We start from the raw sequence: 23,619 nt of genomic DNA on the forward strand, positions 1-23,619 counted from the left end.
GGTTTCGAACTCCTGAGCTCAAACAATCCGCCCGCCTCGGCCTCCCAGAGAGCTAGGATTACAGGCGTGAGCCACCGCGCCTGGCCCAGAGCAAGATCTTGTCTCTAAAAACCAAAACAAAACAAAAATCCCAAAATACAAGAAGGAGCTTCGTTGAGATAACAACCTTCTTACAGAGCCCCTTCACCTCTGTCTGTTCGCTTACGCTTCACAATGTCCCTGCACAATGGGTCATCAGTTCTCGGTCCCGGAGGCTGGGAATAGAGGACCAACTGGCCTCAGTTTGCCCAGGACGTTGTCCAGACTTAGCCCTGAAACTCCCAGGAAACCCCTGGGTCCTGGGCCAGCGGGGTGCTTGGTCACCCTAGCTGGGGATGGGATTCAGTCAAAGTTTTTCTGGGAGAAGCTGCAGGCTTTGAAGGAGGTGAGTTGTACCGAGTCTGTGACGAGTGTGTCCCCAAGGCGCTCCCTGTCAGAGAGGGTCTCCCCTCCCTCAACGTCAGCTGTTCACCTAGTCAAGGCTGAACTTTCTGGCAGGTGCCCAAATTACAGATGCTCTGGGTTATTGGTTCGAAAGGAACTTCCCAAGCCGTGGAAATACGAGATGCACGAGTAGCGGATGTGTTATAAGCATGTTATAAACAGGACGCTCTTGACCAGTGTTTTTGCCTGGGTTGAGGGCTGGCTCTGTTCCGCCTCTCCGTGTGGAAGGGAATTGCAGGGTGGCCCAGAGTACTGAGCTACAGCTGCTGGACACATGTTGGGCTGAGCCAGTGTCCGGGCATGTGTCAGCCAGCAGTGGCTGGGCCGCTGGCAGGTCCTACAGGATTGCTGGTGGATCTGAGCAGGGCTGCTTCCCCGGTGGCCCCAGTGTATCCCCCGGAAGGTAGTCGAATGGATCCATCCAGCCGATGGAGCTGTTTTTTATCAACTGATCGGATGTAGAAGCGCGTCTGCCAAAAAGAATGAACTCAGTTTTAGCAGCGCGGCTGCCAGCTGCTCTTTCTGGCAGCAAACAGCCGACAGGTGCGGCCGCCCCTTGCAGATTCTCAGGTTCACGATGGGAAACCCATGTCCTCAGGAGAGGGGAACTGATTCGCCTTCCTGTGAAATCCGGCATCAGTTTGTCTAAAGCTGAATCGAGTCGATGTTAAAAAGAGGAGGTGCAAGCTCCTGTTTTGTACCACGGGGGTTTGGAAGTTGGTTTGCCAGGAAAACACTCGCTCAGAGTGTTGCCAGATGGACTTTGGGCAACCGAGGATGAGGTCGTTCGGTGGGCTCATGCACGGTCCCGGGGACAGCTGGCAGTCGGCCAGCAAATGCTGCGAAGCGAAGCCAATTAATGTGTTGGTGGGATGAGTTAAATGTAGCAGTGATTGGTGGCAGAATAACCACAGCTAATAACTGTCTGTCCTTGTGCTCAGTGTTAGTTGACATTTGCACATCTCTGTGCTGGGCAAATGGGGAAGAAAGCAGGCAGCACCTAGAAGGGGTGTCCACTCCTCAAACGCACGGGTCCGGGATTTTTGGAGCTGAGGTGTCCTGCGACGACGGGCCTTTCTGTGCTCCAAGGGCTCCCTGAGAACATCACACCTCTTCTGTGCGATGGAAAAAATTAAATAAGGACTAGAGAACATTCCTTGCCAGACAGCATCGAAACGGTTCTAGAGTTGGGGGTGGACGGGGCACCCCCCAGGCAGGGAGAAGGCGGGGATCTGTCCACACAGACTGCGAGGGGCCTCTCGCCAAGAAGTGTGACGCGGCCCCCACCTGCAGTCGTGAGAACACCGCCGTCTTGCTCGTGGAAGCCGCGCCGCGATCTAGCACGCGGGTCTCCCGTACGTGGTGCTTTTACTAAAGTAACATTCGCTGGACTTTTTTTTCCGATTTTAAAAAGTATTCTTGTTCATCGTAAATAATTCGGGAAAGCAATAATGACAACAAAAACGTATAAAGACAAAACCCTGTCCCAGAATCTCGCCAATACTGGCAGCAGTCTGACGTATTTCCTTCCAGTCATTTTTCTGCGCGTGGTTGAGGCTAATGCTGCTTCCACAGTTTCACTTAATACTTCCCAGTGTCAATGAATCATTCCCCACTCACGTCACGGTTAGCAGCTGTGTCATGCCCTGCCACACGGCTGCACCAGGACATGTTTGGCCATCGCTTTCACGCCTGTTGACTCATTTCCAGTTTTCCACAATTACGAGCAGTTGGAATATGCTCTTAGATCTGACTTTCTGACTTGTTTTTCTTGGGACGCACACGTACACGGGAAATTGAAGAGTCAATGGTTTGAATGTTTAAGGCTTCCGTAAAGGTCGGGATGAGTTACACTCTAACAGCACCATCGAGTTTTACCCTGGTAGAACCCTGGCAGTTTGATACCTGGAAAACGAACGGCATCTCCTCTCAGTTTGTACTGCTTTGATGGACGGGGGTTGAGCGTCTGTTTGGGTGCATTGGGAGCCGTCTGTCTTGCTCCTGTGAATTGTCTGTGGATTCGTACGCCTGTAACACCAGTCTTGGGCACCTGAAAATAGCGTTTTAGACTACATCGGGCCCTCCGCATCTGCGGATTCAACCACCCACAGATCAAAAATGTTTTTTAAAAAAACAACACAGTTGTATTATGGGAATTTAAAAAATACGAATCTAAAAACAATACAGTCTAACAACTATTGACATAGTTTTTACGTTAGATTAGGCATTATAAGAAGTGCAGAGATGATTTCCAGTATAAGGGAGAATGTGCCCAGGTTATTTGCAAATACTGCGACATTTATACAAGGAACCTGGGCAGCCACAGGTTTTGGTATCTGGGTGGGTCTGGAACCAATGCCCTGCGGATGTCAGGGGGCGATTATGTCGTGTTTGGTGAATACGAACTTCAGTCTGGGCCTGGGTAAGCTGTGACTCGAGCCAATGGAATCTATGTTAACGGTCGCTCGTCTGTGTTTAACAGCAGAGCTATGGAAGAGCAAAATGATAAAATCCCTGTGCCATGTAATCGACCTGTCGGTCTCAGGACGTCATTTCGTTTCTCCCCCGGCAGGTATCAGTGCCCGGCGGGCTGCCTGAGCAACAAGGCGAAGATTTTCGGGACTCTGTTTTACGAGAGCGTGAGTATGGCCGGTGTTCCCGGGAGCGGCCCTGCCGTGTGTTTTGAAAGAGGGTCGGTGGTTTCGCGGGACAGATTGTCTTCCCATTCCTTAGCCAAGCCCGGCTCTTCCGGAGCTGACCCCCGTGTATTTCTGGGCTCAGAAACGCGCGGCGCCGCTTCTGGGAACTGGGCTGATCCCCGGAGGCCGGTCCCCTGTCAGGCTGGGCGTTCGCATGCTCCACTGGGTGGGGACAAAGGGCCATTTGTCACTGTTCTTCGTTCGTAAAGCAACTCGGATGGGTTTTGTAGATAAGCGACCCCAGGAACAAAGATGTCGTTATAGAGAGAGGCGAACGTCGGAAGCTGGGGAAGTCCTGGCCGTCTTTATGGCTTGTGACGGGTCGAGGACAGAGCGTGGGTGTTTCTGACAAAGACTGACTCAGAAGACGCGTGTGGTCTCCCCTCCCCTCCACAGTCCTCCAGCATATGCCGGGCCGCCATTCACCATGGGGTCCTCGATGACCAAGGGGGCCTGGTGGACGTCACCAGGAACGGGAAGGTCCCATTCTTCGTGAAATCCGAGAGGAACGGCGTGGAGTCTTTGAGGTGACTATCCCGCAATCGGGGTTCCTTACAGCGCTTCTCCTGGCTTACGAAAGTGCAGTTGTAACTTTGAAAAGTATTGAACGATATAAAAAAGCAGAAAAAATAAACACAACCTGGATCCCGTGACTCAGAAATCACCCCGATAGGAAACGTGGCATATTTCGTTCCAGTGGGATCTTCCTGGGTGTGTGTTTAACCCGGGTGAGTTTGAATCCTCCTTTTTCTACCGTCTGAGTCACCGAGAACGCTTCAGGCTGACGGTGTCTGTGAATGTGTAGGCTCGTTCTTTTTTTTTTCTTTTTTTTGAGGCTGTCTCACTCTGTTGTCCAGGCTGGAGTGCAGTGGCATCAGCCTAGCTCACAGCAACCTCCAACTCCTGGGCTCAAGCGATCCTCCTGCCTCAGCCTCCCAAGTAGCTGGCACTACAGGCAAGCGCTGCCACAGCTGGCTAATTTTTCTATTTTTAGCAGAAACAGGGTCTCACTCTTGCTCAGGCTGGTCTTGAACTCCTGACCACAAGCGATCCTCCTGCCTCAGCCTCTCAGAGTGCTGGGATTATAGGCATGAGCCCATCGCACCTAGTCTAGGCTAGTTCTTTTTTTTTTTGAGACAGAGTCTCACTGTGTTACCCGGGCTAGAGTGAGTGCTGTGGTGTCAGCCTAGCTCACAGCAACCTCCAACTCCTGGGCTCAAGCGATCCTTCTGCCTCGGCCTCCCGAGTAGCTGGGACTACAGGCATGCGCCACCATGCCCGGCTAATTTTTTCTATATATTTTTAGTTGTCCGATTAATTTCTTTCTATTTTTAGTAGAGACGGGGTCTCGCTCTTGCTCAGGCTGGTCTCGAACTCCTGAGCTCAAACAATCCTCCCGCCTCGGCCTCCCAGAGTGCTGGGATTACAGGCGTGAGCCACCGCGCCCGGCCAAGGCTAGTTCTTGATTAGCGCTTTTTCTCCTCCCTAGAGAGTGAGGTTTTTTTAGTTTTTTACTGTACTTACTTTTCCTCCAAGATAACATTTGTCACCGAGGGTGGACAGATGGTGGGTGGGTCCTCCTAATCATGTGACTTCCTGGGTCGCAGTGGGGGAGGCGTGTCCGGCGTGCTCCCACCTGATCTGTCTGTGCAACCGGAGGAGTAAGGGGACCCAGAGCCTGTGGAACCCAGTGGGGGGATACAGGGTCGCACAGACCCAGGTCCTCCTCTTTCCACCTGTGTGATTCCAAGCCAGTCTCTTCACACCTACTGGGTGGCGGTGTCCTCATCTGTAGTGAGGCTCACAGTAGGAGCCGGTTGTTAAAACACAGAAACGTTCCCACAGAGGTTAGGAAAGAGCTGTCACCCTGAGCCCTCCAAACACTCGGGGCCCCCGTTCCCATCCGGGACCTCGTGCCTGGCGCGGCAGAGCGGGCCGAGGACCTCGTGCCCCCACTGTAGCCCCCGCCATGCGCGTCTCTGGTGCTTTGACCATCGCCCCTGGGACATGCCCTTGCAGGGGCTATTCAGGGACTGCCCCGTGTCAAATGCCCACCCCGGGGTCTGTGACAAGGAAAGCTTCGAACAAAACCTCCCGCGATGGTTACAAGGTAGCATGTCCCGTCCCAACTGTGAGGCTACTTGGAAATTTTCAAAAAGAAGAAAAGTAATTGCCCTTTGAAACATCTTGCTCTTCAGGTGATGTTGCGATATCCCTCTTCTGTCTTAGCAAGGGACTTGGGATGAGGGGTTAGGTAGACAGAGCAAAGAGCAAGGAAGTCCGTTCCCAGAGCTATCGGTTGGGTAACTTCAACACCGGCTGGCCACAGGGAGGCCCTGCGCAGGCCACTGGGAGCTCGGCGCAGGCTCTGACCCTGGGATGCTCGTCCTGGAGGCGCCCCGGGTCCCTTCCGACGGCCAACTTGGCACCCGCAGCTGGGCTTCTGCACGTTTTGGAATTCAGGGGTCTGCGAACATCAATGTAAAGCAATTTACGATTTTATTCTCACTAATCTCTAATTGAAATGTAGTATTTCCTTCCATTATGAATGTTGGCCACAAACCAGGCTAGCGTTACCGGGGCCAGCGACTTTCTCCAGTTGCTGCAAACATCTTGAAACCCCGTCTCTGCTTCCTCTCTCCTGAAATGATGGCGGTTAGAAGATCCGCCTCTAAATCCTGCTACTCAGTGCATTAATAAAAAAGCACAGCTTTAACTCTAATGCAAATGTGCTTAACGCTTTGATAATGATATTAATAACCGCTTTCCTTTGTAATGTTTTACATTCATCTTAGGCGTTTTTAAAACCATTACTCTGAGAAGGGGCCCGTAGGCTTCACCAGGCTGCCAGAGGAGTCCATAGTACAAAAAAACTTAAGAAGGCTTGCTCTAGAATATTCTGAGAGCTTTCAGGCTGATGGGAAACAAGTGGGAAAGTGTGAAGTTGAGGCCATAGATAAGACAAGTACCAGGCAAGTGTGCACTTTCAGAAGCAATTCTGTCTGCACTTACCTAATGTTTTCTTTTACAGCAAATACAAACCTTCCGGCTCATTCACGGTATCAAAAGTGAAAGGTAAGCTGGCAGCCTCTTATATGACCATAATACCCAGCTTACCTTCTATTTCCCTCGAAATTTCACTTCCCTTAGTCGTTGTTTTCATGTTAATCACCCCTGTTAACATCGGTGTTCTCAGTGTTGCAAAGCTTTTTCGAGAGGTTCCTGAGGATGTCGTTTCTTTAACTAGTTTCTAAACATCTCTGGACTTGAAACTGGCCCTAGATTGCTGAACCAGAAGCACAGGCCTGAGCTTGCCAGCGGAATGCCCCAGAAATACTGACAGCTGGGAGTAGGGTGGCTGAGTTTTCACCAGGAGCACCAGTTTCTATCGATTGGTAGTGGCTCCCTGGAACTCGATAGATTAGTAATGTCTGCTGTGGACAGGGGAGGGAGAGTTTGGGAAGTGCGAGGTGCATCTTTGCCCTCTGTGGCCCAGCTTCTCACATTGCTTAGGGTGTGTTCCTTTGGCAGGGCGGGAGGCGTGGATGGGAGGGCATCCTCCTACCAGAAGTGGACGGATGGGTTACAGTTGCCCAAACCGGGCCCTTGACTGAGTAATGTTGGGCAGGCTGGGACACGGGAGCATCGTCCAGCGTCCTCCCCTGGAGCGTTGCCAATGACCATCCTTTCCTCTGGGAGGGCAACTCTTGTCATTTGCCCTGGATGCAAGAATATCTCCTTAGATACCTTTATAAAAATGTAGAGTAGTGATTTTTTTCATTACGAATAGGATGCTTGTTTATTCTGTATAATTTAAAAATAAGGAGGAACAAGTTTTAAAAAATGACCTAAATTCTACTAGTCAGAGATAAATACTGTGAACATTTTTGTGGATATTCCAGTTTATTTTCTCTATGTATTGAAAATATATACACTGGTTATATATATATATTGGTAGCTTTTAACATTTGAAATGGAATCACATACAATTTTTTTCTTAAATAATTATGTGTCAGGAATGTATCTTCTGTGCCTTTAAATGTTCTTCTAAACCTGATTTTAGTGATTTCCCTATCATCTCATTGCATAGAAGTCCCTTGAGGTACCAACCCAATGCCCTTTGTTGGATAGCTGCATAGACCCATTTTACAGACACGTAGCCTGAGGTCCAGGCTTGCCGGGGCCCTGACCCTTTCCCTCTGTGTTCCCGTTCACAGTGCAGGACTTGGACTGCTACACCACTGTCGCCCAGCTCTGCCCATTTGAAAAGCCGGCGGCCCACTGCCCAAGGTGAGGCTTGAGGAGGGGGCAGGAAACAGCTGCCAAATGTCTGGGTGGGCTCAGGGGTCTCTCAGGGGCAGGGGCATCACCTTCTCACAAGATGTCACTGGCATCTGGTTTTTCCTACACTGGGGCTGAGAGAAGGGGGGACCATGCCAGGGTGCACCCAGAAATCAATCACTTTGTGCTCAAAGTCAGGGACTGCTAGACCCTTAGACACTGGCCCTCAATCCAGGCTGTGTGTTGGAATCTCTGGACAAAGGCATTAAAAAAATTCCCAGGGCCTTGCCCAGACCACGGAAGGCCTCGCCGGTGACTCCAGTGTGCGGCGCGGTCCCAGAACCCTGCTCTAGCGGCGTGACTGAGAAAGGGATTTTTCCGCACCTGGCGTTGTTTTTTCCCGCCAGAGAGTGTACTGGTATCAGCGACTTATCGGCCTCTGAGCTCTTCCCAGCCCGCCTGGGTCAGCCTGGAGACTGGTCATTCGTGTCTCTTAGATCAGCTCTTCTCTGGAAGCTGAGGGGTCATTTGTCCCCTTTACATCAGCGTATCGTTTCTTGGGCTTGATCTGTAATACCTTCTGTGGATCACGTTAGAAGTAGCTTTTAAAAATCAGCTTCATTGACATACGCGATCAACTCCAAGCTTTGTAAGAATACAACTCGATGTATGTGGGCAAACGTTACAGTCGAGCCGCCACCACCCCCTCATCAAGACGTAGGAGTCGCCCTCACCCCAGAGAGTGCCTCGGCGGTCAGCCCCCCACACCCCTGCCGCCCTGGGGCTGCTTCCTGTTGCTATAGTTTTGCTTCGTCAGCAAAATTACAGAGCCGCCACCGCCGTGTGTGGACTTTTGTCTGGCTTCTTTCTCTCCGCGTCATGCTGTGGAGACGCATCCGTGCTGTCGAGTGGGTCAGCGGTTTATTCTCTCATGTCCCCGTGCCGTGTCCGTTCTGTGGACATACCACGGTTGGTTTGCCCAAGGAACAGGTTCTACAGGCATCTGCCCAACCCTCAATTAACTGAGTCTTGGAAGATGATGCCTCGTAGCCTAAATTAAAGGTAACATTCCTCTCGGAAGCGCCTAGGAGAGCCTCGTGGGGAGGGGACGCAGAAAACATCCCCCTCGGCAGAGGAGACTCCTTAAGTTCAACAGGCCCAAGTCTCTGGGACCTACCCACGTGTGTAGACGTTCAGAAGGTACATCGTAAAGCAAAGCAGCCCTTCAAACAGAGTCGTAAAGCAAAGCTGCCCTTCAAACAGAGTCGTAAAGCAAAGCTGCCCTTCAAACAGAGTCGTAAAGCAAAGCTGCCCTTCAAACAGAGCAAGCTTTCCCACTAGCTCTGTCGTAAAATTAGAAATATGGCGAGAATTGCCGGTACCCTGGGTAGAAACTCTCTGAGGATAAAAACAGCGCCTTGGGGTGGTGATATACTGTCCCTGAGCCCTTTCCTGGGCCTGGAGACGAACAGATTCTCCGAGGACAACAGGTGGAGACCCCAGAGCTAAGCAGGAAAAAGCCCTGGCGGGTCCCCGCCTGGGGAGAGGAGTCCGGAGGGCCGAGTCCTTTCCCTGTGCCGGTCTCCCCTGGGGCTTCTCTCTGCTGCCTCCGTCCCCCTCGAATGTTCCAGCGGGGATAACAGCCTTTGAGTAGAGTTCCCCGAACATTAAAGAGAAGCAGAAGGAAACAATTACAGAAAATACAAACAAAAAGAAAACTGGACAGAGTGCAGTATCTAAAACGTGAGTTTCTGACCTGCTGTTCCAGGAGAAGTCGGAAAGAACATTTTTAGACTTCCTAATTCTTTCTTTTTTCTTTCCTATTAACCACCCCTTGGGCTAGCTGAGATCTTTTTGGTTTTTATATCTGCACATACACACCCTTTCTGTCCACCCCCAAAAACTGTTTCAACTTCTCTATCCATGGCCTTGCCCCCGCCAAGAGTCCCCAATGGCTTCCAGCCGCCATTTTGGTTTCTTGGTCCTTGGGCTCCAGCCCGCGGTGGACTGTTCCAGAAAACACCAAAGACCTTTTCTTGAGAAAAGCTCACGCTCTTTCCTGGTTTGAATCTCTCAAACCACCTAAGGCCCACCCGATTCCAGTTCGAGGCTCCCTTCTCATCCCTTGGGCCCTCATGACTGACACAGGGTGATCTAACCCTTCCCTCCAGGGTTATCAGTGCCCCTCCTTGGAATATTCTGTGACTCACTGAGGTGAGGGCCTCCACCCTTTCCTCCCCCACACAGGGAAGCGGCCTTTAAAAAAACCCCATTGATTCTAATCTCCATAATGTGCTCATGGCATAAACCGGCCAACGCCCAAGAACGGTAGGCACCGGCTCACAATTCCGCACTCATCTCGCTTAGATTTTTATTCCTTTTCACCTCTTTGTCTGTGCCTGTCTTTTTTGCGCATGTTGTATTTTGTTCTACAGGCACTGTTTCAGAGGAGCAAAAACATCTTGACCGCGGCTAGGGTGGGAGAGGTGTTGATTTTCTCAGAGAGTAAAACTATATGGTAGTTTCCTTTCAACCGAGAACTTCAGTCCTGAAACTCACATAAAGGGACCTAGTGCAAGAAGCTTTGTTTTCCGCTGATCCCACCCGTGACAGAAATGCCTCTTGTTTTCCAGAGTCCGGTGTCCGGCGCGCTGTAAAGACGAGCCTTCCTACTGGGCGCCCGTGTTTGGAACCAACATCTATGCAGATGTGAGTACGCGGCGTTTCTGATGACGGCCTCTCCCGGCCGGTTAAGATTCAAAAACCAAGTTCCAAGGTCTGGACACTTGAGATTTTATTCCAGTGCCTCCAGCTAAATCCAGACCGCTCATCTCTGCCACCGTTGCCCTGGTTTCCGCATTTATAGAGGCGTGAGCGCTCCCCCCTCCCCGCCTGCGAATGCGGGTGCAGGTGTGCCCATGTGAGGGCTGTCCCGCCTCCCGTACTTCCTTCTCCCGGAGAGTTAACGATCTTCCCGGCTCTCCCAGTGCATTCATAGTGGCCGGTCCATCCTCCTAGCTGCATTTCTTTTTGGCTGTGCACACACTGAGATAAACGCACACAGAAGAACACACAAGCTGTCCCTGATTTACTGCTTGTTAATGACCACTCTTATTATACTGGAACCTCTTCTTCCTTTTTCCCCTTCTAGCTTCGGCGAGGCAGCTTTAGGCCAGTTTTTCTTAGGTGACTCTTCCAGAACATGGTCTGTTCCTTCTGGTTGTCCAGGTTTTACGAACGTGGTTCCAGCTCTGTTGCCAGTAGGCTGTGGGGTCTTGCCAAGCCGTTTTCCTCTCTGTAGAATGGCCGAGAGCTGGGATTATCTAGTTGAGGGAATCTTCTAGATCTTCCAAAGTCCTCTGATTAGATCAGCATCACTCGTCTCCAGCTGACATTTTACTTCTTTTCATCTTCATTTTATGTTCCTCCCCACCCGCCCTACCGTCTGCCTTCGCCTCTTCCACATTCCTGTAAATGTGAGGTCACCGAGCACTGCAGAGTCAAAGCAGCCCTCATGACTAAGCTTTTTCCCCCATCCTTTTTCTTCTTGCGAGCTATTCGGCTAAAATTGAGCCCAGTTGGAATTTTTATGACGGAGTAAAATTAGATATATCAATTATACACTGACTGCTTGAACCAGATGCAGCTATTAAAAGAGATTTAGATTGTAAAATGATTTAAAAATGAAGGGATGGGCAAAGCTAGTCCAGCTATCTACAAACAAAGCAGGAGGAACTCTATTACCATCTGATAAAGTGTAACTTAAGGCGAAACGTACTGAACGGGACAACGCAAGTCATTATGTAATGGCACAAAAGGTACAATTTATGAAGAAGGTATGAAAATCAAATCTGTATGCACCAAACAACATAGCAGCTAAACCTATAAAGCAAAAAATATATATATATTAGAAATGAAAGAACTTGATGCATATTTAGTAATAATAGAAAGCTACCTTTAATCTAATACCTATGATGTTTCAGGCTCTTTAAAAACACCATCTCTAGGTACCTTTATCCCCATCTTACACAGGTGGAAAACAAAGCTCAGGATAACCTGCCCCAAACCACGCAGCTAGCAAATGGCACAGGCGAGATGCGCATGAAGGCGTGCCTGGCTTTAGACTTTTCTGTCCCTACTCTATCCTGCCTTGTTAGAAGTTACCTGCACCGATAATTACGCCAACCTGAGCAGGCACGTGGGCAAAAACCCGTGTGCAGCCTTTCATTAGCGTGTTCACTGGGGCGCGGAGCTTTTGGAACCACAGTGCTCATGACAGGGCTTGGCGTACAATAACTACTTATTCGGTGTTTGTCGAAGGAATAAATAAATGAAGATACTACAGTAGTCAATGATTAAACGGCTCTTCCAAAAAAGAAAGACAAAAAGAAGGAAGGAAGGAAGGGAGAAATAAGGAACAAGGGAGGGCGGAGGGAGGGAAGAGAGCCACCTCCGCTCAGAGGTTATTTTCTGGCCCTGGTTTCTAGGTCACTCTGTATTCTGGGAAATGATGATGCCTTTTGGAAAATGTCTGTTTAGCTAAGAGATTTATTTTGGGAGAGCTGTCTCCAGACCTTTGAAGGGCCTCGTCGTGCCCACAGTTCCTGCCTGTTCACCAGGAGTGCATTTCTTGGCAGACCCCCCGCTTTGTGGTGAGCTGCAGGCGAGAGAAGCATCGGGGTGTGGCCCCGAGAACAAAGCCCCGGCTGTGACACGTACCAGCTGTGGGGTGTTGGGCGAGCCTCCCCCACCCCGAACCTCAGTCTTCTCATCCGTCCTCCCTGTCTTGCTCGGTGCCTGGATGAGTTCTCACGCTGTGCGTGCGCGGAACCCCCCCAGGCCTAGGCCCTACCCCTAAGCGTCTGCGTCAGAGTCTGGCGTGGAGCCAGAGGCTCTGCATTTCTAACAGACTCCCAGGTGACGCTGACACTGCTGGTCTGGGATCACATGGGGAGGACCGCTGGGTTAGTGATGACAGCCCCTCGAGCATTTTCAGTGATGGTGGTGGTGACAGTGACGATCGTGGCGGTGGACTTTGTGTTGTCGACACCTACTGAGCACCAGCCCGCGTTACGCTCTTGATCCTACTTAAGCTTCCCAGCAGCTCTTTCACTTCCATGGTTGCTACCCACGTAGGACGGGGCGCAGACTGCTCTGGGTGGCAGTCCGGGCCCTGCCGTCCACGCCGAGGGGCTTCGGGCAGGACCTTCAGCCTCCCGGACCCTCAGTCTGCCCGTCCCCTGGGAGGATCGTGATAACAGCTAGCTCAGAGGCTACCAGGATCACTCTGTTGACGCACACGAAACGCTCACGACCCGGCTCCCTTGGTAAGCGATCAAAGATGGTCCCTGTGATGACCCGCACTCTTACTGAGGAAAGGGGCTCTGGGGGTTAAGCCAGGTCACGCCAGGTGACACAGCCGACAAGCACCGGAGGCGGCACAGGCTGCCAGGCTCTGTGCCGATATTGGTGAATAAACATTCAGGAATTGGTGTTGCATCAGCCCTGAGGAAAGAGAGGACACTTCGTACCTTTCACAGGAGTCTGGGGAGGGGAGGGCCGTGGCAGGAAGGAAGGGACAAAGAGGAAGGGACAGATTCACTGGCATCGGTGGTTGGAGACGTGTGTGAGGACAGTGGGCGGTAACCAGGCCTGTGGCGCGGAGGATCCGGCCGCGGGCGTGAGCCTTTCATCCTCACAGCCTGCCGCTTGCTGTTATCACGGAAAACCTGTCACTGGTCCAGAAACCCTCCGGGGACAGGAAGCAAAGCACTGTCACCGAGGCTGCAACCAAAGCCTCTTGGCAGCTCTCAGTCGAGAGGATGCTCCTCCCTGGCCAGGGTGTGTCTGCGACACCTCAGGGACGTGTCCCTCCTGGTGCCATCTGGGAACAGCTGCCCCGGGGCCTCCCTTCTGGTACGGCAGGCGGCAGAGTGGGCCGCGCCCGCAGAGACGCCAGTTCCGCCTGCCAATCAGAGCAGTGAGCGCCGTTGGGCTCACTCACGTAACGCCCCCGCGGATGGCGTTAGGGGGATTCTAGAATGATCGCTTCACGTCAACAGTCTCCCTGCTTCTCGTTGAGATGGATGCAAACTTCCTGCTCCTTAATCTTTTGGGGGCACAAAGCTCTATGAGAATTGGGAAGTTCCGGATCCTTCTTCCCGGAGGAAAAAAATGCTTCCTCGTGCAGGTCAGGTGACCAACCGTCCTGGTTTGCCTGGGACGGAGGGTTTCCCTGGGCTCGTGCTAAAACCTGCCCCACAGGCTCGCAGAGCTCCGCCGGCGCCCTCGGGCCTCCCAGAGCCCCACCGTGGGCTAAGTAACTCTGCTGTCATCCGTTTAGTCTATTTATTGAAGGCAACGAAATGTGTCAGTGCAGAGTTAAAAAAAAAAAAAAACCAGCCTTCAGCTGCTCAGTAAAGCAGGGAAAACAAGAAGTCCCATTTTCAAGTCTTTGCTATGAATGTGTGTGTTGGTGCCACCTTTTTCTCAGCCGTGTTAACTTCCCGGGAAAAGGCAGGGCGGTTTTTCTTCTCATGCAAATGCAGCGACGTCCCCCAGGAGGGACTTGGTTGCTGAAGGACGGGGTGACAGCTCACAGCCTGAAGCCCGGATCCCTCAAGCGGGAACGCTGCCGTTTCTGAACAGCCTGCGGGTTCTGCGAGGTCGCGGGTGCCTGCTCCAGTTGGCAGTCGAATAGGTGTTTTCAGAGAGGCCACCGCAGTTGTCCGCTCGCGCCTGGAGCCTGCCCGGGGGTGGCTCGTCCCGTATGGCAGGTTGTTCGGGTGCGTCTTCCAGACAAACTGTCCTCTCGCTGTGGATCCCGGGACACCCGCTCCCTTTGGCCTTAGAAATGCTTCAGGGACCCCAGATGGGCCGAGGACAGTGGTCAGGACGGGGCACAAAGGCACTCGGAGGCTGTGCTCGGGTGGCCGGGCTGACCTCTCCCGAGGGCGCACTGATGACTTCTGCAAAACGTGCTCCCGGGGCTCGGGTATGGCTCCTCTCTCAAGCCCTCTCTCTCTGTAAAATACACGGCGGAACTTACTATCTTAATCGTTTCTCAGTGTCTAGCATGGTGGTGTTAAGTGTATCCGCACTGTGGTGAATTAGAGCTCCAGAACCTTCCCGTCTTGCAAACACGAAACTCTGTACCCACGGGACAGCAGCTTCCCCTGCCCCGGCCCCAGCCCCGGCCACCCCCTTGCGCTTTCTGTCTTCTATGAGTCTGACCTCGCACAGGTGGAGTCAGGTGGGAGTCGTCTCTCCTTTCTGTCTCGCGCTCTTCCGGGCGAGGCGCCTGCTCGGGGAGCCAGGGGCTGGGACGTTCCCTTCCCATGCGGCGCCTGTGGGCTGAGCCCCCTGGGGTGGCCACGGCCAGGGACACAGGTCACTGGGTTGTGCACGAAGGCGGGACTAGAGTCCATCTTCCCGCCCTGTGGACGGCGGATCTAGTTTTTCATCCCTTGCCCAATCAGCTGAGATTAGACTGAGCCCCTGAGACCAGCGGCCGGGGCAGCGTGTTGTCAGAACATCAGGGATGCCGTTCTCGCAGGGAGTCTACTTCCTGTGTAATTCGGAGTCATCAAACATAAGGGACTTAATAAATCAGACCCACCCACGGCTGGGGGCTTTTTCATTAACGGTGGTTAGAAGCTGTTAGGTTCCTGTCACTGCTGTAGCAAGTCACCACGCACTCGGTAGCTCAGAACAGCACAAATTTATTACCTTACAGCTCAGGAGTCCAGAAGTCCAACACGGGTCCCTCCAGGCTAAAATCAAGGTGTCAGCAGGGCCAGCTCCTCCTGCAGGCTGCAGAGATTGTGTTTTCTTCCGTTTGCTGGCGTCCGGCCACCTGCCTCCCCTGGCTCACGGCCCCTTCCCCCACCTTCAAACCCAACAGGGGCTGCTGGTCTTCCTCATGCTTCTGACTGTGACCCTCCTGCCTCCCCCTCTTACAGGGACCCCTGTGGTGACATCGGGCCCACCAGGATAATTTTCTACGTCAGGGTCCTTAATTTAATTACATCTGCAAAACCGCTCTTGCTGGGTAAGGTCCCATAGTCACAGTTCTGGGGATTAGGATTCGGACAGCTTTGGGGACCCTTATTCTGCCGACCACAGAAGCAGAGAATTCAGTTGGCGTCTACTAAATCGTTAACTGCCCAAGCGGCCTTGGCAAAGCTGTCAAATCTCACTGAGGCCATGTAGGATGGAATGAGGGTAGTCACCACTTTGCTTGAAGATTAAATGAGATAATATGCAAAAGGCGTTCGGCACAGGGCCTGGCGTTTCATGCACTCAGCACCCGCGTCAGCCCTGCTCAAGTCCACGGACGGATCCGCTCAGCTCCGGCCGTACAGCCCGGTGGGAGGGGCTGGGGGCACCGGCATCGTCCTCGTGGCAGGATCCCGCAGGGGGTCCCGAGGCGCAGCAGAGGTGGAGACCACGGCCACAGCCAGCGTCGGATCTTGGCACAGGCCGGTGGGAAGGTCACAGGTGAAGCAGAGGGAGGTGTCTCGGCAGCTCCTAACCTCGGGCGCAATTCAGAATCCCCGGTCGCTGCAGGCAGACTGTGGAGCAGAAGGTCAAGGCGTGGCCCAGGGGCAGACTGTGGAGCAGAAGGTCAAGGCGTCGCCCAGGAATCTGCATCCTTAGCGAGCACCAGCCGCCACCCTGCCCCCGCACGAGTGTCCTCAGCTTCAAGAAATGTTGATTAACTGCTCTCAGACAACCCATCCTGAGGCCCATTTTTCTGTTGGCAAGTTAAGATCCTAATGAAAGTTTAACTTGAGGGTTTCATTACCCAGAAATTGAACTACTGATGACTTTAGAAAACAGCATGGCCTGCCCCTGGTTGGAACTCAGTGGCTCCCTTGGCACCTAAAATAGCAGAGACCGCCCGGTGGTCCACACGGTATGACTGGCCCTGATCACCCCCTTCCCCACTCTACCTGCCTCGTTGTATTCTAGCCCCCACCCTTCTTTCTGTTCCTTGGACATGATAAGTTCACTCCTACCCCAGGGCCTTTGCACGAGCCATTCCAGCCACCTGGGTGCCCTTCCCATGGCTGTGACTGGTTCCTTTTTGTCATTCCGTCTTCCCTGATGAACTGTTCTAAAACAGCCCCCTCTACCCAGTCATTTGACCTCATGGCCTGGTTTTATTTTCCTCATAGCTGAAGCTGCCTTGTCTGTGTAGTTGCTTACGTGTCTGCGAAGGCATTATCTTTATTTTGTTCCTTGATGAATGCCCCGAGTGCCTAGTACAGTGTCCGGCACATAGTAGGTGTTCAGGAAATATTGTTGCGCAAATGAGTAAACGGATGATGCCAGGTCTCTGGAGAGACCACTGAGGAATCGAGGTCGCGATGGTTATTTCCTGAGGGTCGATGTGGTCAGCACACCACCAACCAGGTAGCCCCATAACGGTGAGCCCCGGCCGGCTGGGACCGGGAGCTGGAATCCCCAGCGCCGACCCCAGCCCTTCCTGTGCTTGCAGACTTCAAGCATCTGTAAGACCGCCCTGCACGCCGGCGTCATCGGGGACGAGAGCGGGGGCTACGTGGACGTGATGCCTGTGGATAAGAAGAAGACGTACGTGGGCTCGCTGCGGAACGGCGTGCAGTCCGAAAGGTAGGGCGGCACTGGCCTGTCGGTGCCTGGCAAGAGTGCACCACCCTCGCCCTGTAAATCACACTTGGGCAGACTCGCGCCGACTCCTACCGAGACACCCAGGCCCAGCCTGGGCTCTTTTCTCTTCTTCGTTTTTCAAAATAAGAACCTTTTTTCCCCTACTACCAATGCATGCTTTTGTAGAGAATGTGGAATCGTCAGATAAGCCCAAGGACAATGAGCCACAACCTGTCACCTGGGAGAACCACTGTGAGATTGCTGGTGTGTGCCCACTGGTCCTCGTCCTGTGTGTGTGGTGTGCACTTTTCCTCCCGCAGAACGCAGGGGACCAAACTGCAGTGACACGGTAGTTCTATAAAGCCACATAATGACATAGTTACATAGAGTTAGGTAAGAGCAAGGAGTCGAGTCCAACAGGCCTAAGCGCTGCTTCATACCGGCTTTGTGACCTTGAGCGAGCCACCCCGTTTCTTTGTGCCTCAGTTTTTCTCATCTGTGAAATGGGAATCATAATTCCTGCTGCATAGGGTTGTTGGGAAGGTTGAGTGACACGGTGCCTCTCCAGGGCTTGGCAGCAGTAAGCACTTGGTATGTGGGGGTTATGCCGATTACTCTGTGTTGTCACGCGAGAGATCGTAGATGCTTCCAAAACCTGCACCCACATGTCCTCGGCAGGGACTGCTCAGAACTGCGTCAACTGAGCGTATGTGCCTCCCTGCAGACTTGCAGGCCTAAGTCCTTTTCCATCCTCACTGTGAAGAACATCTTTCTGGGGGACATCTGCACACCCTGAGACCGCTTCCGCAAATCCCTAGAAGTGAGATTTCTAGGTCGAAGCCTGTGCAGACTTCTAAAGTATGCCTTTCCAGAGTGTTCTTTGGAAAGGGCCGGGCCCTGGTTCGGGCTGCCAGTCTGTTTTTTGGCACACAGCACTCACCCTGACACCGTCGTTACTGTCCACAGGGGCAAGTCCTGGGCTTGGAGTCCAGAGACCCGGGCCCCAGTCCTGGGGTCTGGTTTGAGAGCTTCGTGCCTCAAGGAAGGCACCGGCCCCTCCCGAGACTCAGTTCATGCATCTGTAAAATGGGCATGGTTAGTAAACTCCGGCTGCCGCGACAAAGTACCACAGACTAGGTGGCTTAAACGACAGAAATTTACTTTCTCTCAGTCCTGGAGGCCGGAAGTCCGAAACCACGGTGTCGGGGGGGGGGTGGTGGTTTCTCCCGAGGCCTCTGTCCTCAGCTCGCAGACGGCGGCCTCTCTGCTGTCTCCTTGTCTTGCTTCTGTGCAATGTCTGCGTCCTAATCTCCTGTTCTTATCGGGACGCCAGTCAGATTGCATCAGGGCCCACGCTCGTTTTATCTTAATCACCTCCGTAGAGGCCCTGTCTCCAAATACAGCCACATCCTGACAGACTGGGGATTAGGACTTCACCATGGGAATTTTGAGAGGACATAGTTCAGCCCATAACAGGGCAATGCTGAAAGTTTTATATCTGAGGGGTCCTTTTTAGAAAAGGAATATAAGGCCGGGAACGGTAGTTCATGCCTGTAATTCTGGCACTCTGGGAGGCTGAGGCAGGAGGATCGCTTGAGGCCAGGAGTTGGAGGTTGCTGTGAGCTATGATGACGCCACTGCACTCTACCTCGGGTGATAGAGCGAGACCTTGTCTCAGATAAAAAAAAGAAAGAAAGAAAAGGAATATAAAATCAAGAATATGACATACCCTAGGCCCCTCAAAGCTTAAGCTCTTGTAGCTTCCGGGGGCACGGCACCTGCTCCCACCTCCCACCCGCCCAGGCGCTTTTTCGTGACAAGCTCGTGCTGTGCATGAGGACACCGCAGCGTCAATGACGCCCAGCCTGCGCTCATTTCTTCCCGGGCCTTCGCGGTGAGTGCCGGCCGCAGCCGCATAGCCAGAGTGAACGGCTTCTGCGATCCTCCTCCAGCGTCCGCGACCTTTGTTTGGGCAAAGCTTAACGAAGGGAAATTCCATGGATTTAATGGCAGGGAGGGAGGCGGCTGATGAGGTGGAATTTCCTGGCCAGGCCGAGAGAAATCCCAGGACGCCGATTCTCTGAGCCCTTGGTGCCCCTTCAAGAGAAAACGCTCTTCCTGAGGAGCGCGGTGGGCTGGGTTTCGTTCCCTCTGCCGGATGATCCGGGGACATCGGGGCAGCTCCCGGGGGCTGGGAACAAGGGCCCGCGTTGTGGGGTCCCCCAGGTGGGTGCCTGGGGAGGGCAGGGGACCAAAGAAGGTCCCCGAGGTGGCTTCTCTCCCACTATCTTGGGGGGCAGAGGGGCTGTCATTGGTTTTCTCTTCCTGGGAGACCCACCCACATTGCTACCATCCTCAGAAGCGTCTTCCAGGCCGCCTTCCCAGGCACAAAAGTCCCCGGCCCCTTCTGCACCGTAGAAAGATTTTGGTGACTTTCCGCAGCTTCCCAGAGTCAAGACTTTGCCTCCTGGCCTTCTCCGACCCTCCTCCTGAGTCCTGTGGGCTGGAATCTGTGATGACGCTTGCTCAAATTAATCAACTTTTCTGTGCCTCAGTTTCCCCATCTGTAAAGGGGGGCAGTGGGTCTCCAGGTGGGGTCCCCAGACCAGCAGCGTCCAAATCAACCAGGCAGTTAGAAAAGCACATCCTCAGGCCCCCCCGGACCCGCTGAGGCAGACACTCGGGGAGCGGCCGCCATCTGCGTCTGAACACGCCCTCCCGGGACCCTGACGCGCGCCCGCGGGTGGCGGCTGCCGTGGTAGGAATGACGTGAAGGTGACCCCGTACCCGGCACACAGAGTCGGCACCACACGTGATTCTGACATTTGGTAAATACTCATCGGGCACCTACGGTGTGCCGGGGCCCGTGCTGGGACCCAGGGGCCAGAGAGGACCACGTCCAAGGAACTTGTAGCCCCGCAGGCCGGGCCGAGAGGGCACGTGGCACCTCATGGCATTTGGGACACTGCTCCCGTGTTCCCCAGCCGGGTCGCCTCGGGCAGGCAGCCTCGCCAAGCCTCCGCGGAAAGGGTTGCCGTGAGATTTACTTGGAGGAGTTAGCCAGCGGCTCACGGTGAGCCTGCAATAAAATCCGGTGGCACTTGTCGCTGTGACTGTTTCAGACCTCCAGACGCTGTGGTTCTTGTCACTTAGGGTCACGGGGCCCGAGCATAAGAAACAACCCCTATGACTCTCTCAGGACCAGGGACACCGCGTCCCACAGGAACTCGTCATCCTCACCCCTCCCATCCAGTACTCCGACGGCCAGGAACACGGGCGTCATGCACGTAGGGAAACAGCCGGAGCTCTGCCGTCTAGGGTGGGGACACTCGAAGGGGTCCAAGGAAGGACAGTGCAGGGGGCCGGAGCAGCCAACAGAGCAATCTTACTGTCCAGAGGGCCCTCCTTGGTGACATGGCCCCCACAGAGAAGGGCGTAGAGACCCCTCGGGCGTGGCCACGTCCTGTACTCCCCTGGTTGAGATGGGACTTCAGCTGCCCTCCATGTGCAAAGCACAGGGCCCAGAGATTTTCCCAGAGCCCAGAGCCGAGGGTGGCTCTTCCCTGAGCAAACTGGGACCCTCGAGGGGTCACAGACGGTCCCAAGGGAGACACAGGTGCTGGACACACTGTGACCAGCTCATGGCAAACTCCATTTTAAATTTAGGGAATCCTCGGTCAAACACGTGACCAACCAAACCCTGAACAGAGTTCTGAGCACACGGGCCAGGAGTTGGCTCTGCTTCAAAGTGGCTTTGGTTTGGCAACAAGAGGATTTCCTGGGGGTTTCGCAAGGAGGCCACGCAGCAGCGATGGCGTAGGAGGACAGGCCTCCCCTCTCTGCCCCGCCCACCAGGACAGCGAAGGAAAGAACAGGTGTCAGGAAGGGCGTTCGATGCTGGAGTGGGGGGTTGTCTGAATGTTCTCGGGGAAAAGCTGGACATCTGGATGTCAGCTGAGGGTTTCCCCGTAGACCAGGACCATTTGTTAGCACAGATTTTGCGGGGAGATTGGGAAACACACCAACAGCGTCAGCTGGCGTTCTTGGGCACTCGATTTTTTAAGATACCACCTACGTACAGGGGTACATGTGGGTGGACTTTCAGATGAACGGCAGATTCGTTCACCTAGTATTTATGGCAGCTCCTCTGTGCTTGGGGACGCAGCAGGGAACAGCAGAGATAAACATCCTGTCCCCACAGGGCTGGCGTCTAACGCAGCACGTCCAACAGACGCACGCTGAGAGCCGTTTGCAGGGTTCTCAAGTCCCCAGTCGCCAAGATAAAAGCACCAGGAGGGAGGTTTTAGAATATATTTTGCTTAACCCAGTATGTCCGTAATATTATTTCAATATGTAATCGAGAGAAAAATCGCTAATAGGAAATTTACGCAGGGGGATGAAAGCTCGGAGATCTGGTGTGTATTTTACAGTTACGGCACGTCTCGATTTGAACGAGCCCAGTTCAGGTGCTCGGCGGCCACCTGGCCGGTGGCTACTGTATTGGACAGCCCAGCTCTGAGAATCCCAAGAGTTGAGGGACTGAAAATCTCTCTGGGTGTCCAGAAATTCCAAGAAGCAGAAACTGCAGAGCTGTTGTTCCAGATCTAACAGGCCCCACACTCTCCCCCAAGCCAGGCCGGGCCAGGAGGGTTCCTTTTGCCGTGCAGAGGAGCCACTGATGGCAGTCGGCTGGGTTTCCCTCCCTCCACCCGCTTCTACCGTCTCTACACACGTTATGTTGAGACTTTTTTCCCCTAAAAATATTGTGTATTTCATTAAATGAGGGAAAGAGACCGTCCCCTAGGGTGTGGGCTTTCGTGAGGGTAACTCATGCATCCCTGCGCCCCCGCCGCGTGTGGGCACGAGAACAAGGTCTGAGCCTAGGAGGGACGATGGTGTTTGTAGCTCCCAGCTACCGAGCGCCTGCTGGATGCTTGCCGCTGTCTGGGATGCTTCTCTAGAGAAGCCCATTGACTTTCTATAACGTCCCTAAGGAGTGGGCACTTTTATGAACCCAGTTTTACAGATGTGGAAACTGAGGCTCAGAGAAATGGACTACCCAGCCCGAAGTCCTGCAGATGAGATCTCAGCCTGTCTCTGTCTGACTCTGGAATTTTCCTGAAGGATCAATAGAAGGGTGAGACTCTGGGAGAATAGGATTGAAATCCTTTGTAAAAAGAAAAACATATACACACACATACACAGATGCCCTAGACTGAGGGTGGTTTGACTTGTGATTTTCAACTTTGCAATGGCGTGGAAGCGGTATGCATTTAGTAGAAGCCTTCTTCGAACTTTGAATGTTGATGGAAAATTCTTTATAATAACTGTACTATAAAACAGAAGCTTCGTGTTAGATGATTTTGCAACTGTGAGCTGACATAAGTGTTCTGAGCCCATTTACGGTAGGCGAGGGCAGGCTGTGTTGTTTGGTGGGTTAGGGATGTTAAATGCATGTTTGACTTAACGATACTTTTGACTTACGGTGGGTTTATCGAACACTTGTCTGTGTACACGCATACGTACATATATAGAGAGATGCAGATATGTACATATATATATTAATATAAATGCATTTCTTAATAATAAAAAAGAAATTGCACTTTGAAAAAGTCAGAAGAATAAGTACTCAGGTGTTCCTCTTCTGCCATCCTTTTAACGCTGGCTTCCATGACTCCGTGGGGCTAGCAGCCAGCTTGGGGACAACTCTTCTGTCCCTCCAGGACAGGGCACACGGCTCCCGGGACCAGCTGTCCTCTCCCCTTGATCCAGCCTGTGCCGAGTGGAGCCACAGAGCAAGCTCTTCCTCCCTGAGTAACCCTCAAGGCAACCAAGAGGGACAAAGCCAGCTTGGCCCCGACTTCCTGAGCATCTCTTTAGCGAGGCCCCTGGGTCATTCCCTGCCCCTGCACCCTGCCCTTTAAAAGGCCCTTCTTGGAAAGAAAAGAAAAATAGGGAAACGTCAAGAGATAGTGAAAATAATTTTAAGAAATTAACAGCACTCAACATCCCACACCCAGAAACCACCACTGCAAACAGTCTGGTATACTTCCTTTCAGGTCTTTTCTGTGTTACACACAAACACACTTGAAGAAAGGGGGCGGGGGTCACGCCGTTAGCAGATGTGAACCCCTCCCCAAGCCCGGCCCGGGAACCGCCGTCTCAGTGGGTGCCCCGCGTCTGCCGTGCGGAGAGACCATTGGTTAGTTTCCTTTTTTCTCGTACTGTAGTAAACACCAGAAGGAACATCTTTGCGCAAGCCCGTCCTTTCCTGCCGATTTCTTTAGGTAACTTCCTTTTAGTGGAGCAGCCGCAGCCGCCGAGGCGCTGCCTTGTCCTACCGCGCAGTGTTACGCGTAGTCGTCAGGAAGAGAATGCTGCTGTCTGAGGCCCCAGCCCCAGTGGCTTTCCACTGTGCCAAGAATGAAATCCTCCCGTTACCACCTGAGGCCACATCTGGTCTGGCCCCTGCCCTCTTCTCCACCCTGTCTGGGCACCTTCTTCCTCCTCCTCCTCCTCCTCC

General features: G+C 53.1%; 1 protein-coding gene across 1 annotated transcript in view; it reads left to right on the forward strand.

The window, feature by feature from the left end:
- The window catches only part of CRISPLD2 (cysteine-rich secretory protein LCCL domain containing 2), a 49,462-nt gene that overhangs the window by 18,618 nt on the left and 7,225 nt on the right, over window positions 1–23,619 (forward strand). Inside the window, exons 8-13 of the mRNA XM_012648225.1 lie at window positions 3,056–3,122; window positions 3,579–3,709; window positions 6,214–6,257; window positions 7,400–7,472; window positions 10,097–10,172; window positions 16,966–17,099. Of these exons, the coding sequence (XP_012503679.1) occupies window positions 3,056–3,122; window positions 3,579–3,709; window positions 6,214–6,257; window positions 7,400–7,472; window positions 10,097–10,172; window positions 16,966–17,099 (525 nt within the window). The remainder of the gene's footprint in view (window positions 1–3,055; window positions 3,123–3,578; window positions 3,710–6,213; window positions 6,258–7,399; window positions 7,473–10,096; window positions 10,173–16,965; window positions 17,100–23,619) is intronic.

The sequence above is a fragment of the Propithecus coquereli genome, unplaced genomic scaffold (genome assembly GCF_000956105.1).
Source record: "Propithecus coquereli isolate 6110/MARCELLA unplaced genomic scaffold, Pcoq_1.0 Scaffold280, whole genome shotgun sequence".
NCBI lineage: Eukaryota > Metazoa > Chordata > Mammalia > Primates > Indriidae > Propithecus > Propithecus coquereli.